General features: G+C 43.1%; 1 protein-coding gene across 1 annotated transcript in view; it reads right to left on the bottom strand.

Moving 5' to 3' along the window:
- LOC115367659 (CCR4-NOT transcription complex subunit 3-like) overlaps positions 1–22094 on the bottom strand; it is a 37894-nt gene that overhangs the window by 13549 nt on the left and 2251 nt on the right. The window contains exons 2-9 of the mRNA XM_030063503.1: positions 17435–17497; positions 13462–13529; positions 9763–9837; positions 8176–8265; positions 3945–4073; positions 3234–3329; positions 627–755; positions 141–231 (exon numbers count right to left, since the gene is read on the bottom strand). Coding sequence (XP_029919363.1) covers positions 141–231; positions 627–755; positions 3234–3329; positions 3945–4073; positions 8176–8265; positions 9763–9837; positions 13462–13529; positions 17435–17459 — 703 coding nt within the window. The 5' untranslated portion in view covers positions 17460–17497. The remainder of the gene's footprint in view (positions 1–140; positions 232–626; positions 756–3233; positions 3330–3944; positions 4074–8175; positions 8266–9762; positions 9838–13461; positions 13530–17434; positions 17498–22094) is intronic.

Raw genomic sequence — 22094 nt, forward strand, 5'->3', positions numbered from 1 at the left:
TGAGACTGAATTCGAGGTTTGATTCCCAGCAGGGCCACACACACACACTGAAACTGTGTGCACTCACTGCACTGTGGGTAGTTCTGATAAAAGTGGCCGTTACGTCACTGTCATGTGATTTCATGTTCGTTCAGACTCACGGATGTCCTCCAGGTCCAGGTCGTCGTAGAGAAACTCGTTCTCCTCAAAGTCTGGATCCTGCGACGAGTCCAGATAGTACTCCACATCATCCTTTACAACAAAGAATTAAAAAAAATAATAATAAGTACATTAATTTACACCGTGAATCTACCTTTCATACTGCCACTATCTGAATAAACCAGTCAGAAGAAAGACATAAAAATGATCTTAGTATTCACACCATGTGACGATGCATTTTAAGAGGTTTCCTAATTATAAAACATTATTTAACAAACATATAAATGGTGTGCAGTCTAAAAATGTCATTGAGGTATAATGAATTTCCACAGAAGATATGTATTAGTATAAATTTCCACAGAAGATATATATTAATATAAAGCTTTCTACAATGTGATCGGGGATGGTAACCCTATTAAAAACAAAGCTGTATATCAAAAAGTCGTGGGAAGAACAAAAAAACAATGTTTGCTTCGTTCTGAACGGACCTTGATCTTCCTGATGGCCTCCACCTGCACTGAGTCGTTGTCCAGCATCCTCAGTATCGTCTCCAGCATCCGGATGTGGTATCGATGCTTCTCGATGAACCTCTTCAGCTCCTCGATGCGGTCCTGCTTCTGTAGGGCGGAAACAAAGGGATGCAGGGATTTTGGATTTTGTTTTGCAGCGACATCAGTCAGCCAAAATATCAGTATCGTCCACAAACGATATCATTAACAGGTCTGATGGTTCAACCTGATTTAGCTGACTGATGTAGAAGAATTTCATCACACTGGGTTTCAAGGTAGTTTTTGTGCCTGTGAGGGTCTAAATGTTGTTTAAAATGACTTTCCAACCTAACAAGAAAAAAATCTGGGGAAACAAATAGCAAATTATAATTTTTGAGCATGATTTTTCTTAGAAATTTATTTCATGTCTGCAGCAGAAATACAGGGTGACCCAAAAAAACGGGAACTTTTTAACAATCCAATAAAACCAAGAGTGACGGAAGAAAAAATATTTTATTCATAGTAATTGAAACCTGAAAACATGCCATTTAAGAAACAATGATGGTATTTTCATTTTTTAAAAATTGTGCTGCCACTTGCTCATGTCTGCCAATACGCACTTCAAAAATTCCCGTTTTTTTTGGGTCACCCTGTATTAGCTATCGGTGACTACAGATGTTTAAAAATACTAGTATCAGGATTCAAACACCCTGTTGGTTGAATCCTACTGACAACTTGTGCTGACGACATGTATCACCCTTTCCTGTGCATCAAATGTAAAAAAAAGTAATATGAATAATTCAGTTCATCAGTGAAGTAAGAAAGAAAGCGTTTAAAGATGTTAAGTTGGGGAAAAAAAATGTTAAATAAACACATTTTAAAAACCCTACAGGGGCACGGAAATACACGGGCACGACGGCAGAATGAGAGCACGACGTTCTGCTTCGTGGGCATTTTCTGGATTAAGGCTCAAGGCGTTCACACAGAATGAGACAGTGTGGGAAACAAGTCAGTCCTGCCATTCATTTAAATGACGGCGGTGTGTTTAGACTGCGGCAGTGCATGATGCGGGGGGTTTCGAAAAAAAAAAAAAAAAGGGTAGAGAAGTAGAACCAGAGTCAAGTTTTGAAAGAACACAAGCCATCGTCACGCTACAGGACACCTCCACGTCTGATATCCATATGTGACTTTACCTCTCTGTGGCTGATTCAAACAGCCTCTAAGGCACTTGGGAAACCTCGTATGTGATGTAAAATGGGCTTGATGGGAATTCTGGGACTTTCAGCATCAAACAAACCTCTTGAACACGCATGTAGTCCAGTTCCACTAAAAACTGCACTGATGAAACACATCGGAGAACGAAATGTTCACGCGGCCTCACATCAGCGCTTTACAGTCCCGGCTCGGGGTGATGATGTGCGGCTCGGCACCACCGGGGAGAGCCTGAGTGCCTCTGCGCCGCGCCGGCTAAATCTGGACTCGCCAAGTGAAGATGTATGTCCGAGATTAAGTATTGAAGAAAAGTATGTCACTAAATAAAAAAACGCCTTACTTCAGCTAAAACGGCTCTTCCAGCGTCAGGAGCGCCGTTCCTCCTCGCTCTGCAGGGTGGAGGAGTTTTTATGCACGGAGAAAATGATGCTGACTCATTTATAAAACATGTTTAAGCACAAGATAGCCGGTTGACCTTTTCCCCACTTTTGGTCCAAAGCTTCAGCACCTGAAATTAGGTTTTCAGTTCGCCTGCCGAGAGCTGGAAAACTAAATAAACAACCTGCAAAGAATCATTTGAATGTCTATAATACTTAATATACATTTTTACTGACATTTAATTTAATTTCACACCAGCTACATCAGTTAAACAATGGATCTGATTTGTTTTTTGTTTTGTTTTGTTTAACTCACACTTCATTTTTTTTTTTGGTTTGTTTTTGTGGGTTTCACATCTGTCATGTCTCACCACATGGAGAGTTAAGTTTAATTTAACTTAAACATCGTCCACTATCCAGGCAGCAGACAAACAGGGCGATAATATCACGTTCAGATGGAATCAGAGAGATGAGAGGTGACGGCGATACAGCACAGTAAAACAAAAACTGGGATACGAAATGTCAGGAAAGCAAAAAAAATAAAATAAAATAAAAAATAAATAAAAATAAATATAATAAAAAAATAAATAAAATAAAAAAATAAAAATAAAAAATAATAATTAAAAAAATGTTCAGGATGAAAGTTTGCTATAGTGAGCTGAATAAAAGTGGTGAGCAGGACGGAGAGAAGATAAATGGAGGGGAAAAGCTATCTGACCTCTACCACAGAGAGAGAGAGAGAGAGAGAGAGAGAGAGAGAGAGAGAGAGAGAGAGAGAGAGTGAGAGAGAGAGAGAGAGAGAGGAGAGTGGCTGGGATGGTGACGATGGAAGACGAGGAAGATGCAGCTGAAGGCCAAATGGCAAGCCAGCCGGTGTCACACATGTGAGGGATTAGGGAATGGACAAGTACAGAAAAAAAAAAAAATAACAGAGGTGAAGAAACTAGACGGAGGAGGGGAGAGAGGAAAATCACAGCGGGACAGGAGGTCTGGAGGAGGGGGAGTCGAGCAGACTGACCTCCTTGTCTCCTTTCTTTTTCCGCGTCTGGACTGATAGAGACTCCACCTCGCTCTCAAACTGGTCCACCTGCATGTTCAACGTATCTATCGTATTCTGGAGGAAGACAGAGATTAAAAAAAAAAAAAAGAAAAGAAAAGAAAAACATCATTAAAAACAGAGCAGAGATGTGGCGCTGCATAAACAACCTGAACCAGATCACTTTAATATTACAAGTGTCCTCTCTTTGCCAACAGCCTCTGGTGATAATTAGCAGCAGCCGCAGCCGATCTGACTGACGCACCACAAAGACTCAAACAGCTGCAAATATTAACATTAGTCACCAGCGGCTGGAAGGTTTTCAACCTTTGTTTGATGACAGGCTCGTGTTAAAGCGACAGCGGCTCTTAATCCGGGCTTCACTTTGGTTTGGGTTCCTCGTTTGTCTCCGTTTCAGTTCCAGTTTTTGTTCAAATGCCAGCTGTAGCTTTAAAACCATTAAAAAAAAAAAAAATCACATTTCCCCATAAGAAGAGTTATTTCTAAATGTCGGCTTTGTCCTCCTCCATTTTTGTGGAGATGTTTGACTGAATCACAGCAGATTTATTGGTCACAGGAGACGCTGCTCTGCACATTTTCAAATCAGCTGCACAACACAATCCTGTTACGACTACGTCACCCAGGCCATGAAGTGACTCACTGCATAGAATCGAAAAATTTAACGATGCTCACCGTTAGCCACGTGCCGACCTCCTCCTTCTCCCTCTGGGCAGGATCCACCTTCTGCGCGAGGCCCAGCCCTTCTTTCGAATACGCCTTGGTCTTGGTTTCTCTTTCCACAATCTTGAACCGCTCCATTTGCTGCAGGCAGGTAGATAAACACAGACAGTCATGCATCGTGTTTTACGAGCCGCTATAACCTGTTATCTTACCGAGCGCCGGCACCGCAGTCGAGAAACCAGAAACACTTTTACTTAACAAACGCTGGCTGACTCTGATCCACTTTTTTGGCCCACCTGAGCAGCCACTAATGTTGATTTACTTTTTATGTGCAAGCTACTGATCTCTGACAATGACATGGCACAGTGAGATCATGATGTTGCCTGCAATATTAACACAGAATTTTTATTTTCACACTGCAAAAACTCAAATCTTACCAAGATTATTTGTCTTATTTCAAGTAAAAATGTCTTGTTTCTAGTCAAAATATCTCATTACACTTAAAATAAGACATGATCAGCTCAGAAATAACTTGTCTTTAGACAATTTTCACCTGTTTCAAGTGAAAATTTACATGAAACAAGTTAAAATTTGCTAGAAACAAGAAACATATTCTGCCAAGTGAACAAGCAATTTTTTACTTTGCTTGTTCACTTGTGTCACAAGTAAAAATTTGCTTGTTCCATTGGCAGAATATGTTTCTTGTTTCTAGCAAATTTTAACTTGTTTCAAGTAAATTTTCACTTGAAACAAGTGAAAATTGTCTAAAGACAAGCTACTTCTGAGCTGATCATGTCTTATTTTAAGTGTAATGAGATATTTTGACTAGAAATAAGACAAATATTTTTGGTAAGATTTTGACTTTTTGCAGTGCACTGGCATATATATTTTTTTTTAACACACCTCTACTCCCCATAAAGTCATGTAAAAACTTTCTTCTGTGTGTGAAGTATTAATAGATCTTCATATATTCATGAGATCCAGTGGCTTCTGTCCTTACATGTTTCATGAGCACTTAACAGACTTAGAAAACCAAAGGAGTAAGCAACAACAAACGTGAAGAGTTGCGCTGACGTTACGGCTCCCAGGGTCATCAGCCGCCTCGACCGTACAAAAACCTCAGCGCCTCATCTGTATTCAGCGAGAGCTCGGCGCCGGCTGAATCTTCTAATTAATCTTACTTCCATTTCAATGTAATTTCCTTAAGGGGGGGAATTAGCAACCAATTAAAGTGTTCATCTTTCAGCGGCACAGGATTTAAATCGCGGCCTCGGTGATTCACACCGCGCGGTTTGGGAAGCAGCCGTCGGTGGAAGTGCATCCCCGAGAGCCGTCAAGCCTCGAGGAGACAGAGCGGCTAAAAAGTGCTAATGTGCCTCACTAAGTTAAGCACACTACTGTTATCATTATTATTGATGTACTTTATCGTTGTGAGACAGAGCACCGAGACTCTGAAGCTGCGTTATTATCGAGCGGTGGATGTTTTATTTTACCAGATGATTCCACCTCTCCCGTGTGATTTAACTGTTGCTGAAGTGTTTTCTGCTTTTTCGATCTGCAATCTGCAGTTTCTCTGAATGAGGACATCAAAGTTTGGCTCTGTGTCCCGTCACGGGGCCTTAAAGGGCGTCCAGCGGGCCCTCGGCAAAACAACGCATAGTTTATGTTCAATAAAATTTTACAGCGCTTGAAACTGTTGAGCTGCAGAAAAGCAGGAATGATTATTTTAATATCTGGTTTTGAATCTCCACTTATGACATCTAAACAGTCTAATTCTTCACTCCAAATAAAATATCTTGTCATGTCAGAGTCCAATGAGGCTCTGCTGCTTAAATAAAATCAGCTTGGGGGGGTCAAAGCACATGAAAAAGCTTGAAAACGCCTAATTCAACATTTTGTTTATGGCGCTTATGCAAGAACAAAACAGAATAGCACATTTTTTATGCCACTGGTGCATTCTGGGTGCTTTTCTCTGTGACTGCCCGGGCGCTCTCGATGTTTTTCAGAGACGAGATGTTTCTGACCAAAGCCAGTCTCCTCTCCTGTCAGCCAACGTGTAATTTCAGGTCAACCGACCAAACCGCGGGGGGAACTTGAAGAGCGGCCCGGGATGAAACCGAGTCTCGGAGATGAGAGGAAGCGCGGGGCCGAGGCTGCCTGCGCTCGTCATCGTGCAGGCAGGTGGCTCGCGTTGAAGCCATCTCAATAATAACCCTCATCAAAGAGCGGCGAGGCCGTGCGGCCGGAGGGGTTCGGGTAACCGAGCAGAAGAGCAGGTGTCCCAGCTGTCTCTGAGGAGCCACATGAGGAGCCCGTCTTGGGTGCAGCTCTTCGTTTTAACCGGTAATCTGAGAAACCTCTTTATTTTTTATTCTGGCACTATCTTATCTCCATCTTTTGGTGCCGAGCGCTCATCACGCTGGCGTTTCTGGTGCAGGGGGGCGGGACTTGGACTTGCTGTTGAAGTGGAGTTTGAGTTTTGATCGCTGCCACTAGGTATGTCTGTGACAAACCTGAAGGTTGTAGGGATGGATTTTGGAGGTAGGAGGTAGGTTTTTTGCACATTGGGTACTTAAGATCTCTAGTGTCATCTTTTATTCTTTATTTTTTATTTATTTAATCTTGTAATCTGTGGATACTGTTGAAAACTGTGAATTTCCTTCGGGATGAATAAAGTATCTATCTATCTATCTATCTATCTAGGAAGGAGTTTTACTTTGTTATGAAAAAAAAGGAAATAAATAACAATGTTGAAACTGAGAAGACTTAAAAACTAAACGTATTACTTCCTGTGTGGCAGGACAGAGCTGCAAAAAAAACTGTTTGGAATAGCAAATTTAAAAACTTTTGAACTGGGTTTAGTTTGACTTTGTTTTATAAATCAGTGATAACAAATAATGACATTTATTTATACGAAATGGCGCGGATTATTGCTTTAACCGGAATGATTTATTGCGATATTAGAAATACAGTCAAAATAGAGTCTATTTTAGGGTCTGGAGGGGGGACAAAACAAAGGAAGTCAAGGAAGGGAAGGTTATGTAACTCCCGGGTCGAGACGGATTCACGGGATGGGGAGTTTATTTTAGTTAACTGAGTTTCCTGCGCCGCTCCTTGGAGTCAGATGCTACATGTGACTGATACGACGCCATACAATGCCTCTGATTGTATCCCATTTTATCTCTGAGCCCCCCCCCTCAAGATATAAGACAGATATACAGATAAAACACACGACATGAATGTGAGTGTGTGATGGCTCTGACTTGTACATAAAGTTTCTCTGGAGCATTTTTAATTCACTGTGACTCCTAAAGGAAATAAAATTCTGTTATTTCATTGGGTTTTAATTGTTTTACTGTCTATTATTTATTGTTTTTTTTGTTTTATTGCTATAAGTGTAGATCACTATGAGCTGCATTTATGTTATGAAAGGTGCTATATAAATAAAGTTTATTATTATTATAATTATAAAGGTGCTTCGGTGGTTTGAGAAGATTCTTGAGAGTAAAAACTGCACGGCCTTGATGTATCTTATCAAAACGTCTTTGAGCGAGACCGCAAACCCCGATCTGACCTCATTCTGGGCTTAAAGTCTCAATTAAGTCAAATTAAAACCACCCATTTTCAGATTAAAACTGTGTAACGTCTACAAGCAGCGTCCCTGTGCATCTCACGCTTCAGACTTTTATACTTCCCAGTGATTCCTCTGTAATTCCATGCAGCTGCTGCGGTTTGGCCCATTATTCTAGTTTTGTTCCATATCTGTCGCTCCTCAGGTCTAAGTTAGCTTTAAATTGAGACAGCGGCACTCAAAATGTTTTTAATCATTACTTTTGGACCTCGCTTTTTTAATTTTAGATAAGGCTAAATTGCAATTTTTATTTTAATTTGACATTTTCTCTTGCAGCCGTGGTCATTTCTTTGCTGTGGTGGCACAATGAATACACTGTTTATTTTTTTTTTCCAAACCTTTATGTCACGACTGGATTTGAAGATTTATCTGTCAGAAATTTGGCCATAAAACCGTCAAACATCACAACATGTCACAACAAATCTGTGGCGAGACTGAAAAACCCTTTTTTGGCACTTCCAAACGACACTTTGGCAAATCCCAAGGCCTGGACATTATCAGATTAATTTTTCCAAACTTTTTTAAGGAGTTGAAAAGTGACCAAACATCACCCAGAGCAAACCTGGAGGGCCAGAGGGCGAACGAGGTGTGTGTCTTCAAGTGCCTACTTACCGTTTCTATGAGTTTGCGGTTCTCTACTAGCTGCCTTTTGTCTTTGATCTCGTTGGATGCCACCCACGTCTTGATCTGGTCTCGAAGACGCTGAGGGGCCAGAAGAAGAGGGAGAGCGACAGAGAGAGAGAGAGAGAGAGAGAGAGAGAGGGAGACATGAGTGAAGCGGGTGCGACGTGCAGAGACTCGCCTCGCGCTGCCTTCAGAGTCAGGCTTGGTTTGGCGTTCGGTCCTCATGGTAACACAGCAAAGATGCAAGCTCACGGCGCTTTTGGCCGACTGCTGTGATATTTAATCGTCCACACGCAGGCATGTACACCGGCACACACACACACACACACACACACAGCCCTACCTGTGGACTGATTTCACATCAGTAAATACACCATCTTATCATGTTATTTCTATGTCCAAAAGGCTATCAGACCTCATTACGAGGGCGAAACGAGATGAGCTGCGATCTAATCGCTCTCCATCTCACGTGGCGACTGCTGAGCGATGCCTTTTCTCTGAGAGGGAGAAAAGCTGTTTCACTCTATTTTATTTCTTGTTAGACTAAACCTTCGGGGGAAGAACCACCAAGTCTGGATCAAGTCTTCGACAGTGCGCCACGGAGGAATCAAAGTTTTCTCTCCGGTTTTGCAACCAAACACGACAGCAGGTGATTCCACCGATCAGCACATCTTCACCCTGAGAGGAGGATCTGATCTGTGTTTAGTCGGAGAGAGAAAACCTGACTGCTCTCTAAGCTTTTATATGCACTTTTGTAAAAAAAAATCCTAATAGACATGCAGCTACAAAACAAAGAAAGTTTTGCAGACAGGGCTAATCTCAATATTTAAGCAGAAGAGTGTGTCGGTGTAACTCTGTTGACAGTAGTTTTATAGTTGTAATCAATAACACACTTCTAGAAAAAAAAAAAAAAGGTCATTCAAGAGCTAATTTCACAATTAGGCAAATATTGACTGACTGAAGTTGATATGAGCTGATACTGATCTGTCTGACAGGCCATCTCTGATGCAAACTCCTATTCCAAACACTTACAAGCGACTGTGCACACAAGATGGATAGCTGCATTTCCATATAAATAATTTCTTGCCGTGCATGGTGTGTTGTAACATTTTCTGGATGATTCCCCCAGTGTTGTTGTTGTTTAGTGACAACACAAGGTCCTGTGAGCTCGGAGTGATTCCCCTTCTGAGATTTCTGCAGGTTTGCTGACTGGCTCGCAGTCAGTCCACATGGAGGGGCTGTGAAACTTCACGTCCGAGTCCTTAAGCACTTGCTGATTTTGCAGTGAGTCAGCTCTAAGCCCTTTGCGTCTGTCAGAGGAGACGCAGAGGCCGGGCCAGCCTCAGCAGGACGGGTGGCTGACAACACCAGCCCTTCATACTGACACTCACTCCACAATCAAATACTGTGCAATATGTACTGATATGGCTTTAAATTATGAGTTTATGAGGTGGTTTGCTGACTGGCTTATCTACAAATTGAGAGGAAAACGGTTCTGAGGCTGGTTTGGCGACAGGGAGGATTCAAAACCCAAACAAACCTCCATGAAGCTTTATCTCCCAGGTGTGTACTCACCTGTAGTTTTTTAATCTCTTTCTTGAGGTCTGCTTCATACTTCTCCTTCTGGTTAGCGTTGGCTGCATTGTGAAGCTGCAGGGAGATCGAAACAGAGGGAGCGTCAAAAAAAACAGCCAGCAAGCTCTGTTTTCGAAACAATGCGTACCCAGTTTTGGAGAGAGAAAAAAAAAATCATTAAACATCATTCAACATCTCTAAATAATGAGGGTCTTATTAAAGTCTCTAAAAGTGTTATCAGCAAATCAACCCAGGAATGAAACTTTATTGATCCCCCTGGGGAGATTAGTTTGTTCAAGCAGAAAAAGTAATTGGATTCAGCGAGAAAAATACAAACAGATGCACAGTGGTGAGTGTAGAATAAGCAATTAAAACAACAAAAGCGGCTCAGTTTGAATTGTGAGGTTAGATATTGCGAGTCCTGTTAAAAACGAGCCAGACCTACATAAAATTACAGGCGACAATGCAGAGAAAAACAGGACAACTGGGTTATTTGGCAACAAAAGAGGCACCAACATGCTGCCTCTTCATGCGAATATCTCAGCTTATCATCTTCCCAGCGAGCTCAGAATCAAAGGCCTGCATTCACGGCGCCCGATCAGGCCGCAGCCTCGACTTAATTCTTTCTTCTGAAGGCCGTTTGCTCCGCTGTTACCTCAAGGCCGAGCGCTGCTTTGATAAACGCTACACACACACGCAGCTTATGAGCAATATCTAAACCGTTAACAGTCCGTGTTGTGGGGGTCGTAATAACTCGTTTTGGCCGTACTGTAACAGCAGCAGCCGCAGTCGCCGCCGTGCCGAGTCGACAACGGAGCTGCAGACGTTAAAGTGGAGGAGCAGAAGCAGGACTGAAGGGGATCTGGCCAAAGGGAAACTCTGGGCTGTGTGAGCCATGACAAAGCAGCAAAAACTGACCACCAGTCAGGAAAAAGAAAATTAGATGACAAGAACTTGGAATTGTAAAGCTGCATTTTCACCAGTGTTTTTTGTGCCGTGCAAAATGTTGGGAAAATAAGATAAACAACAGCCATCGTCGTTCGTTTAACAGAAGTTAATATTGCAAAAGTGGAAAAATAAGGAAGCTCCTATGCTTTAAAAATGGAAAACATTATTTAAATACTACTTCAGTGGTGAAGAGATGACGTCGGAAGACAGAAATCAAAAGAAACAATTCTATGAGACATGGAGCTCAATTTATGTTCTGTGGGTGGGGACTTTCTTGATGAAATGGTGATTATCTGACAGGTTGAAATACTGAATGTTTTGTTTTCAGACGCTTGGCCACACAATAAAAAATATCAATTAAAAAAAAGAAAGAAAAAAGAAAAAAATTCATTCACGTCTAGGTTGGGATCGACCATGCAGGTGAACTTAAGTGTGTGCATTAAGTCGACCTTCCTACTGATGAATTGGTTGATATATTTGCTGTTAATCTTCTTTTTTATTTTCCTTCAGTTGCAAAAAAAAAAAAAAAAAAAAGATATCCAACAGTATTCGTTCGCTTCATGAGTGTACAAGTATACAAGTATACAAAAAAACAAAACAAAGACAAACAAAATAAATAAATAAATAAATAAGTAAATAGATAAAAATACAAAAAGGAAATGAAACAGTACAATAACAAAAAGCTCATCGAAAATCCAAAAATGCAATTACAATACACCAACAGTGACCAATCAGATACGTTCATAAGTCACGTCTTTCAATTTGAGCGAACAACGGACGCCAAAGGTCATGGAACAAGTGACCCGCATGATGCCTTTCAAAAGTTATTTTTTCCAAAGGAAGAAATTGAGCTATGTGGTCCAAAAACATACTAAATGTTGGTAAATGTTCACTTTGCCATAAAAGAAGAATACATTTCTTGGCAAAATAGGTTCTGGTAATTAACAGTCTGCATTTCTTTTGATCTGGTTGATATATTTAGTGGGGGAGTCTCATTTTGTGGATTGTGAAGTGACTAAAGGTGCCTAACTTGCCTGTGTGTGTGTGTGTGTGTGTGTGTGTGTCCAGGGAGAAACTGACAGTAAACAGGACATGATGCTGGTATCTGCACTTCACGTTACCTCTCTGAGCGCTGGATAGAGTTACACGCCTCCAATAATTTAAAACTTTCCAGTTACCGTTTTCAGACGCTGAGAAAGTTGTACTCGCTTCACTTTTGTTTTCAAATCATTTCTGTTGTGAGAAAGTGGTTAACACCTCCCGGGCTCAGCGATCAACAGCGATTTAGAGCACTTTCACAACTCTGGGTCGCCTGCTCCAAGTCCTGGATATCAGCATACCGCAACAGCAGAGTTATTACTGGAACAACATAACACAGCAGACTGGTATTTTTTTTTTTTTTTATGTGTTTCCACCAGTAATCATGAGATGTTGTCATCAGCCCGTGTATCTCGACCTCATCGTCACTCCATGTTTGTCCCTGACTCATTTTGGCAGCTCTGTCCACTTTCAACCCACAACATCCATGTTTTTTGTTTCACTTTGGTTCACCTGTAGTTTGGGTCAGGTTATGGAATTGGAAGGTACTGTGATTCGATTGGAAACTGATTTTCGACGTGTGGATTTTGAATGTGTCTCAGAGCGGTTTGTGTGTCCGCTATCGGAATAAACGCACCGCGGTCCGATGAAAACGGACCCAACAGGGTAGGTGTGAAAGCCCCTTTAGATCAGATTCATGCATCCACATGTTCGTCAGCGTTTTGATGTGCGGTGTCTGTGCTCAGATTGTGGTGGCATGCCAGATTACGAGCCTGTCGTGTGCCACCACAGTGTAACGTATCAGTGGAAAAACCTGAAGAGCTTCAAATCAGCAAAGAAAATCCACCAGCGATGGATTCCACTCGTCACCAACTGCTACTCATCCTATTGCCCAAGTGCAAAAATGCAATTGACGACTACAGTGTGCAAATGCAATGAGTAAACCCTTATCAACCCCATAACACGTAAAAGTTAAAAAAAATGCAGTGTTAGAGACCTCCCCTCATAAATATCACGTGCAAAGGTTCTTTGAAGGATTAGAAAGGATTTGGAATTGAAAAGCTCATTTGATTCTGGATTCAAAGTCAAAACAATGCTTTTGCACCTCAAGCAAATATCGGTGCAAAAAACACAAAACATCACCCAAGACAGGAGACTGACTCCTCTGACCAGACCTGCAGTGCTCAGACTGGACTCAGACTTTTTTTTTTTTCATAACTCACGACACAAACCCCCCCCCCTTTTTCTTTTCTCTTCTTTGTCACACAGAGGTGAGGAGATTTACTTTCCTTTCTGCAGGAGGCAGCAGACATGACGTCGGTGCCTCTCTCGGTTTCATACTGTACGCTGCATTACAAGTGCAAATGTGTTAAACTTCCTCCCACCTGCACACGCTCATTAGATGTAAATGTGTGTGAGCCTTTTCACTGTGGCGGAAAAAAAAAAAAAAACTCGACTCACACACACACAGGTGGGTTTGCACTCTGATTGGACTCTGAACACTGAGGTCCAGTGACTCGACTAAAACCAGCAAACTGGATTTTCTGAACGGGATGAAACCTTTTTGGTGATTTTGGTCGCCCGCCTGGCAAAGCAGCTGGTAGTTTAGACAAAAAACACAAAAGAGTGTTTCTTTCCCACCCGGAGGGCATGTGATTCACAGATGACGGTGCCGCTTTGTGCCAGAGCAGCAGCGTGACGGTCCCTCCTCACCTTTTGCCAGATGTCTTCAAACTGCTCCACTCCCTCCGCCACTTTTTTCAGACATCGATCTATTTCACCTGCAGGAGGAGAGAAGAGGGCAGGAAAAACACAGAGGCTTAGGGGAGAGCTCCACGCAGCCAATCACATCAGAGTGAATAACGTCAGAACACCGAGACCACCCTCATAATGCAACACACACACACACACACACACACACACAGACACACACGTAACCACCGTAAACCAGCGCTGCACTGACAAACTGTGGTTGGCAGCTCATCAAAGATGCATGCCTCAGAAGCCACACATGCTTGTTAACGAGAGGTGTGATCTTCACCCCCCTCCAATACCCCCCTCCACACACACACACACACACACACAGGAATATCAATGTGTCACTCTCTCTGAAACCTGGTTTAACCCGCAGCCCCATGAACAGGGAGTCCCAGCCGTGGTGGGGGGAGGAAGTGATGAAGAAGAAGAAAACGTGGCGAGATGAAGGACGCGTTCACACTGCAACTTCAAAATGTCACAATTCACGATTCAACGTCACAGGAAGGCAACAAAAAGTCTGAGTTTGTGAGAGTGAGTGGAACAGTAAGGCCCGCCGCGTGATTATACGCGGTATAACATCAAAACCCGAGGCGCGACCTGCAGTGTTGCCATGACAACCAGCGCGTCTCACGTCATTTAACCGGGGCTTTCATGTTTTCCGGCGGCCTGGCCCGGGCCGACGTTGGAGCGCGGAGGATGACGAGACACAACAGTGGGAAAGAAGAAGAAGAAGAAGAAGAAGAAGAAGCCAAACAGCCGCCTCGACCGACCGCCACCGAAACATTTTCAACATCAAAACAAACGCCATGTGACTTTTGACTCTGCAAAACGGGCATCGCGCTCGTTTTGGATCTGGGTTACATCCTGAAACAGTCCAGCAACAAAAACAAACAAAAAATGAATCGATAAAAAGGACAAATCGCAAATTTACGAGTATGTGTTTCTTCTACCTGTACATGCCAATATATATATTTAAATACTTGCTTGTGCCGTGTGTGGTTGCATATTTGTGATTACACACAGGACGTCACATACATTGTAATGACACAAACTGAAATCATTTAGCAACCTGTGTGTGATGTGATGCCAGAGTCTGTGCATGTCTACGTACTGATTACTTCTATATGCTAATGTACATATATATATATAAATATTTGTGTAACTGCGTGAACTGATTTCTTGCATGTGCCAGTGTGTATGGGCCATTTATAGACTTGGCATACACACTGATTTCCTGTCCCGCATGTTTGCACGTTTGTGATTACAAGCAGCGTCACACACACTGTCAATCGTTAGGTTTTTGTTTTTGTTTTTTTTTTCACCTGCATATTCTGTGAAGCACTTCTGAATTTGAATTTGAATTTGTGAGAGAGAGAGAGAGGGAAAGGGAGAGAGAGAGAGAGAGATGGGTGACGGATGGGGGACAGATTAGGTCACAAACTGTTTCTCAGTTTGGGTGAGAGACAGGGAGATTTGGCTGAAGGGCGTCATGGAGACCTGACAGGGTTTTTCTCCGACACTGAGGAGCACAAATTAATGTTTTCTCTGACGTGCAGGCCAGAGATCGAGCGCAGAACCAGAGATCCTTGATCAAGAGGCTGTCTGAAAACCCTCTCCCTCTGTGAATCAAAAAAAAGAAAAGAAAAAAAGCCACACTCCTGCGATATGGAAATTTCCGTAGTTCATTATTGCAGTTCTGATTGATTTTTTATTAATCGAGCTGCGCTGACGGAGAGGGACGGGGACAGACGCAGAAACGGGTGTGGAGCAGATCACAAAGTCCCAAGTTTTCCGAGCAAAGTGCGACTGAACGTGACCTTAAACAGCTCCGATGTGAAGACTCGGCTGCCGGCGCGGTATTTTTAGCAGGAGGCCTACCTCCTCTGTAATAATACATTACAACTTGACAGAGCTCGGTAAAGCGCCGGCGTTTAATCTTTTCCTGGTCACGAAGGAGCAGACTCTGAGAGGAGTTTTTTTTGTTGTTGTTGTTGTTGTTTTTTTTATCATCTGACAAGCATTCAGCGACAAAACTCAGAGGGGTGTGTGAGTGAAAGGACGACGGCGCCGGCAGAGAATGATCAAGGTTGTCAAAATCAGGTTGTTTTTTTTTTTGACAGACGGTGACAAATGTGACATCGACCGAGAAGAATTAGATAATAAACATTTCAGAGGAACAAGGCATGCTGGGTAAACGGCGTCCAATCGATGCTCGGGTTCCAAGCCGATAACAGAATCGACGGTGTTTTCAGTTTCAGCGCTATCGACCGAGCCCCGAGCGATCAATCAAAATATTATCAAAATCACAACGCGGCCGTGGGCAATATCCAAATTTTCTAAGTGACATTTTCTGGACGGCGGAAAAATATGAGACAAAATATCACAACAGATGAAGTCCTGTGGTGCCGCAGAGACTCCCAGGCCTACAAATCACTCTCTCTCTCCAAGAGGAAGGAAACACGTCTGCTCGGTACAGACACCGGCAAAAAAAAAAAAAAAAAATCAGATCATATTTTTTTCCCAGAGAAAATGAAAATGATGATGCTGTAATCGTGAATCATAACGCTGTCAGCACACCCGTCAAAATAATTCACCGTATCATCCAGCCTTAGTATCGACACAAATTGATCCTTCACTCTGTAAATCAGTGTTTCTCAGTCTTATGCAGCCTGTGTGTTTAAATTTCTGTTTACCTGTTATTGTTTACTCAAAGTTTGTACAGAAACGAGTGTGTAATGTCTTATTTCCCGCAGCATCCCATCGAGAATCATGAAATTTGTTCATATTTCTATTTTTATTGTTCATATTTCTATTTTATTGTTCATATTTCTATTTTTATTGTTCATATTTCTATTTTTATTGTTCATATTTCTATTTTATTGTTCATATTTCTATTTTTTCTATATTCCTTGTTTATAGTGTTTATATTGCTTGCTACTATTTATTATCTGTTTATAATGTAAATTTGCTTCATATTCTGCTATCCACTTTGCTACTGTAATGCTTGAAATTTCCCCACTGTGGGACTAATAAAGGAATATCTTATCTTATCTTATCTTATCTTAATTTCCTGTTGTTATTAGAATCAACAACCAAAACTGTGGTATCGTGACGTCCCTAAACGCATCGTCGCCTTTGCACTTTGAAACACTGCAGACATCAAACGGCATCGATCCTATTTATACAGGAAAAAAATCTTATTCTAACACATTAGATGAGGAATAGAACAGAATAGAACAAGATAAAAAAATTAGAAGTGGAAGATAAGAAGAGCTCAGTTCATAGAATGTGATGAAATTATTCCAGATGACACGGGTTTATGGATATGAGGAGATGAAGGCTCTCGTCAGATTAAATCTGAGGGCCAATCCTGCTCCGGACTGACGCTCTTTACTACATTTCTTCACGAGTTCTTGGTTGAAACACCAGAAAAAAAAAGGTAAACAAAGCGGGCCGTGCTCCGCTGAACACAGAGGAAGTGGAACCTGTTTTGTTTTGCACGCTGCCAAAACCTCGCGCCTCGCCTCGCGGGGCGACGCCGAACACAAACTCGTTTTCAGGCCATGTGACTTTTGTTTACGAGGCCTGGATCGAGCACAGAAATTAAAACGTTTTCCATCCCAACGAAAACAAATACCAACATCCTGATAGTATCTGCCGGCAACTCTTGACATGAGTTTGAACCCTCAGGTGGCACTGGGTGGGCGGGGCTTATCACAGCAGGTGACTTCAAAACCACATAAAAGGATCACTTCCACACTCCCTCCTGTGCTTTTTCTTTCTTTTTTTAATTTCGAAATGCTCCCTGTATTGATCTCTATGGTAAAACTCACCCACTTGGCACCTAAGTAGATTTTTTAAAAAGTATCTGCAATATCTGTCTTTAAAGGACACACACACACACACACACATATAGGAGAAATCTCACCTTGAAGTTTTCTTTTATCGGCCATGACTGATGACTAGGATTATGTCTTCATGCCTTCTTTCACTGCAGAAAAAGAAAAAACACACACAGAGAAGAAAAAGTGTTAAGCCCTTTGAAAAACGCATCACAGCCTCTACAGAAGTAAAACGAGGGAGACGAACGGGAACAAGGGAGGACAAACGGGGGAGAGGCGAGGAGCCGGGCGGGGAAACGGCGGCGGCGGCGTCTGGCCGAGACGAAGCCAAAAAACGAGCCGAAAACTTCCCTCCAGATATGCTCGCTGATTTGAAAAGGAACATTTTTACGCGGCGTGAGTGATGGTACGGCGAGAGAGCAACTCGCCCTTCATGTCCTGAAGGAGAGAGAGAGAGGAATTTCCCTACAGAGATCAGTTAAAGGAGAAAAAAAATCAACATTTGGGCATCAAACTGTGATGCTGAGTTTAGAGATGCATTTTGCCAAACATTTTTGTCCCACCTAATCAAATCTCTTCTGCAGAGGAATTAAGATTTTATCATGCGTGCTCTTATTGTGAAGGCCCACCAGCAGATGCAGACACTTTTTATAATGTGTACATTCACTGGACAATTATTATTATTATTTTTATAGGCAGATTTGACCCATTTCACATGTCGGCAGAAATTTTCATCATCTTCAAAATATTTCATTTTAATGCCGATATCAGCTGATGCCGATAACGTGCACTTTCCCACAGCTTGTATCGCCTACTTCCGCATCAGCGAACAACTCTGTGCATTTCCCAGAATGCCTTTCAACGGCGCCCTGCGGATCTGCCCGAGCCTGTTGCATCCAGCTGTTGGTGACACACACAAGTTAAAGAGAAAAGTGATAAAGACGCCAGAGAGAGAGAGAAGTTTTTTTCAGCGGAGAAAAATTATTGCAGTTGCTCCCCTGACTCAAAACGCAACCTGCAGTGCATTCTGGGCCATCTGCTGCTGCTGGGACTGCTGTGGTGGTGGAGGAGGAATCGCTCTCTACGCCGCTTCTGTGACGGATTTCTGAGACGAAAACCCGATGTTCTTGCAAAAAAACGAGCCCAGAAATGCAACCAATAACTGTTTTTAACACTTTTTAATCGGTTTGAAATGTTTTAAAGAGCGGATGTTTTTCCTCTGTGTCACATTTCATATTTATTATTACCATCGGTATATTTCACATCTCACATCTCATATTCTTAGGGTTAGTTTATTGTATAAACTTAGTCCTTATTGTCTTTATTGTATATATTTAGTATATTTAGTCTTCATTGTATATACTTCTTCTTCATTTTATTTTACGTTTCTATTGATACTGCTGTAACGTGGGACTTTCCCAGTTTGGGATCAATAAAGTAAATCTATCACATTATCATTAGCAGCAGTGACACCGTCGTCGTTTGTCTGAAGTGACTGACTGACAGTGAGGGAGCAGGTAGGGCTGGTTTGACACGACGTGGTTTTATTAATTGGCACAGGAGTCAAACTCATAACCACCAGGCGAGCGCTCCTCCACTCCTCCGCCGTGCGCACGTTTTCACGCCAACCCGACTCCACACGCCTTCAGGAGGAGGAGCGGATCGAGTGAAAGCAGCTGCCGGGGCGTTTGGTTCATATGATGGCCACCGACGCTCCCTGCTGAGATCTGCACCAAAAACTCCTCCTCCTCCTTTAGCTCTTCGCTCTTTCAGGAGCTAGACCCTACAACTTCAGAGCATTAGCCTACTTTCCCCCTGACATTTCAGATTTAGCAAACAAGCCGACTCCGGTCGAGTTAATTTGATTTGAGCTAACGCGGTTAGGACGGCGGTGCGAGGACGGACGCCGGGCTGCCTCCCTCCTGCGAGGAGAGCCGGCTGAGGCTGAAGGTACAGCGTTTTCACATTAGCTCGGCTCCGGCTGAACAACACACACACACACGCCGCACACACACACACACCGCACACAGCCGCTCATTAGCATCGTTTGGCCCTGACGGCTGAGATTAATGAGGGAGTGAAGGACCACGAACGCAGCACAACAGAGCAGAGCCGAGCGGGAGATACTCGCCTGTCAACGCTGATCTCAACTCCAAAAGCAAAAGTTTATTGAGCGAGGTATTGACCGATACTGTGCACCAGCTCGATCCATCACTTTGAACCGTGTAACCCGGACCGTCGGCTTGGGGGTCAGAGGACAAACGATTGATATAAAATAAAGAAGCATGGGTATATTGCACCGACTCACGTTAGAGGTATATTTGGGTAAAACTTTTTTTATGCACCTGCACAAAAAAAAAAAGAGGCCAAGAAGCCTTGAAAAGTCTCGACACAGATTTATTTCTCCTGCAAAAGCGCTTTGAAAGTTGTGTTTCGTAACAATTTTGGTTTTAGGCCTTCATCAGACTATACTTTTTTTTTTTTTTTTTTAATAATCTGTCTCTGCAAAATGTCTGCGACTTTCACTTCATGTTCTCAGGGTTGACGGGTGCTTCAAGTGTGAGAGAATCCACAAAACTGATGTTAAGTCCGTCTTTTCCCCCAAACATCAGAGAAGCACGGACCTTCATGAGCCACAAATGGAGAGAATAAAAACAGTTTGCCGTTACGCCCGCCGTGTCATTAGGCGCTTTCGAAGTCAGACGTTAAATTCTGGGTGAAATCGATACAGAGGAAGAGCAGAAAGAGGAACAGAGGAATGGACTGAAAAGGAGGTGAAGAGAGGGGAAAAAGCACAGAGCAAAGCTGAGCGGCACATCAAGGGACAAAAAGCAAAACAGAGCAAAGCAGAAAGGAAAAAAAAAACAGCAACAACAAGAGAGAAGGGCAAAATAAAACAGAACAAAACAGAGCAGGTCGGTCCGTCTGAGACGGCGCTGTGCATTCGGTGTCTCGTCGTTTGCAGCCTGAGCGAGTCCGGCGGTTTCCTCTGATGCTAATGAGGCTGAGGGGAGGGCCGGCTCTCCTCGGCCGTCCACAGCCAGAGGACGACGCTCTGCTCTTAACTACCGGCCAGGTCCACCCAAGCATAAAGGACAGCATCATTAGCATCACATTTAAAAAAAAAAATTCACCAAAAAAAATCTCACAGCTAGAGTCCGTCTCGATGCAGCGATTATCCAAAACGAGCCGGCCGGCCTGTGGATGTGAGGGACACTTCAGAAGACAAAAACCAGCATTTGGTGGCTGTTTTTTTTTTTTTGTTGTTGTTCTCAAAATAGTGTCAGCTGCTAAAACAGAAGCAGTTGCTGGTCGTTTTAGGACGTGCTAGTGTACGTGGCCAGTAGATGAGTTTAGAAAAGAAAAAAAAAAAAAAGAAATCATGGCCCTGACATGCACTGGTGTCTCTGTGCACGGCAGAGAAGGGGCACGTTGTCGTGTTTAACCGCCTGCCAAAAAAACGAGGCGGTTTAATGTTTCCTTCCTCGCTCCCGACGAACATACAAACTTCCCGGAGCATGACTAAAGAGCTTTTCCGAGGCACGAGAGCCGGCCGGCTGCAGTTTTATGGGCCTGAACGCTGCTCTGGTGTGAGACAGGGAGCCGGATCCTCCTCATGATTCAGAAAAGGCCTTCAGCACGACCACCAGGGCTGAGACGATACGTTCATCTCGCCATTCGATAACGTCACGACACCTGGGTGCCGATTCAATATGTACAGTCGTCCCTCGCTATAACGCGGTTCACCTTTCGTGGCCTCGCAGTTTCGTGGATTTTTTTTTTTTAGTGCAATTTTGCATGCTTTTTTTTTTTTTTTTTGATTGGCTAAGGGACTGTAGACCATTGTCAATCAATCTCCTCCGTGCCGTGTCTCCTGTACAGTACAGAATGCGTTCATTCTATAATACTGGACTTATTTTTCTACAAAGGTTTGAACTTTGAGAGTTTAAACAAGAGAGAAAAGTGAGAAAATGTTAATGCCTGTCTGAGAAAAGTGTAGAAAGTGAGGGGTTTTACAGCCTTAAAACATCGAGAATCATTGTAAAAATTAAGCTGACTACTTCACGGATTTTGTCTATTGCGGGTTATTTTTAGAACGTAACTCCCGCAATAAACGAGGGACCACTGTATTGCAACTCTACAAGTATTGCAACACCATATTATGATTTTTGCTTTTTGCATTCTCCAGTTTGTGTCTGTAAAGTTTCATGAGGCTAGAGGTCATTTTCTCCAGCGACGTCCAGTTGGACAAAAGTCTCTGCCTGCAGTGAAATGGCTGCTATGGGGGCCAACATCATCACACGGGAATCAAATGTGGCTCATTGAATCCACAAGAGTCTCAGCTTTCCAGTCAAAGCCAACTGATGCAGCTCCAAGACTGTTTAGGCCCCAGTCTGCACACACACACCGTTTTACAACAGGCCACAAGAACACGTCTGGTTTAAACCGACTCGGTAACAAGAAAGTAAGAACGAATCCATCTTTCCCAGCCCCAAGTCGAGCCCGTCTGCCGATGAGGAGAGAGGAGAGACATGATTTGGGTTTGCAGTCTGAGGTGGCAGACGCTCTGTCCCGTCCCCGGCCTCTTCAGCGGCAGCGGCGCTCTCACGCTGCGTTCAAGCATCTGACAACCTCCCACCTCCGCGTTCAGACGCAGGCTGGCGGCGGGACAAGCCGTCCTCTCTCACAGTCGACCGCCTGGTGGGCTGGTGATCACATTTGGACGCGGGCCATTAAAGCAAAGCA

This window comes from Myripristis murdjan, chromosome 11 (assembly GCF_902150065.1).
Source record: "Myripristis murdjan chromosome 11, fMyrMur1.1, whole genome shotgun sequence".
Lineage (NCBI taxonomy): Eukaryota > Metazoa > Chordata > Actinopteri > Holocentriformes > Holocentridae > Myripristis > Myripristis murdjan.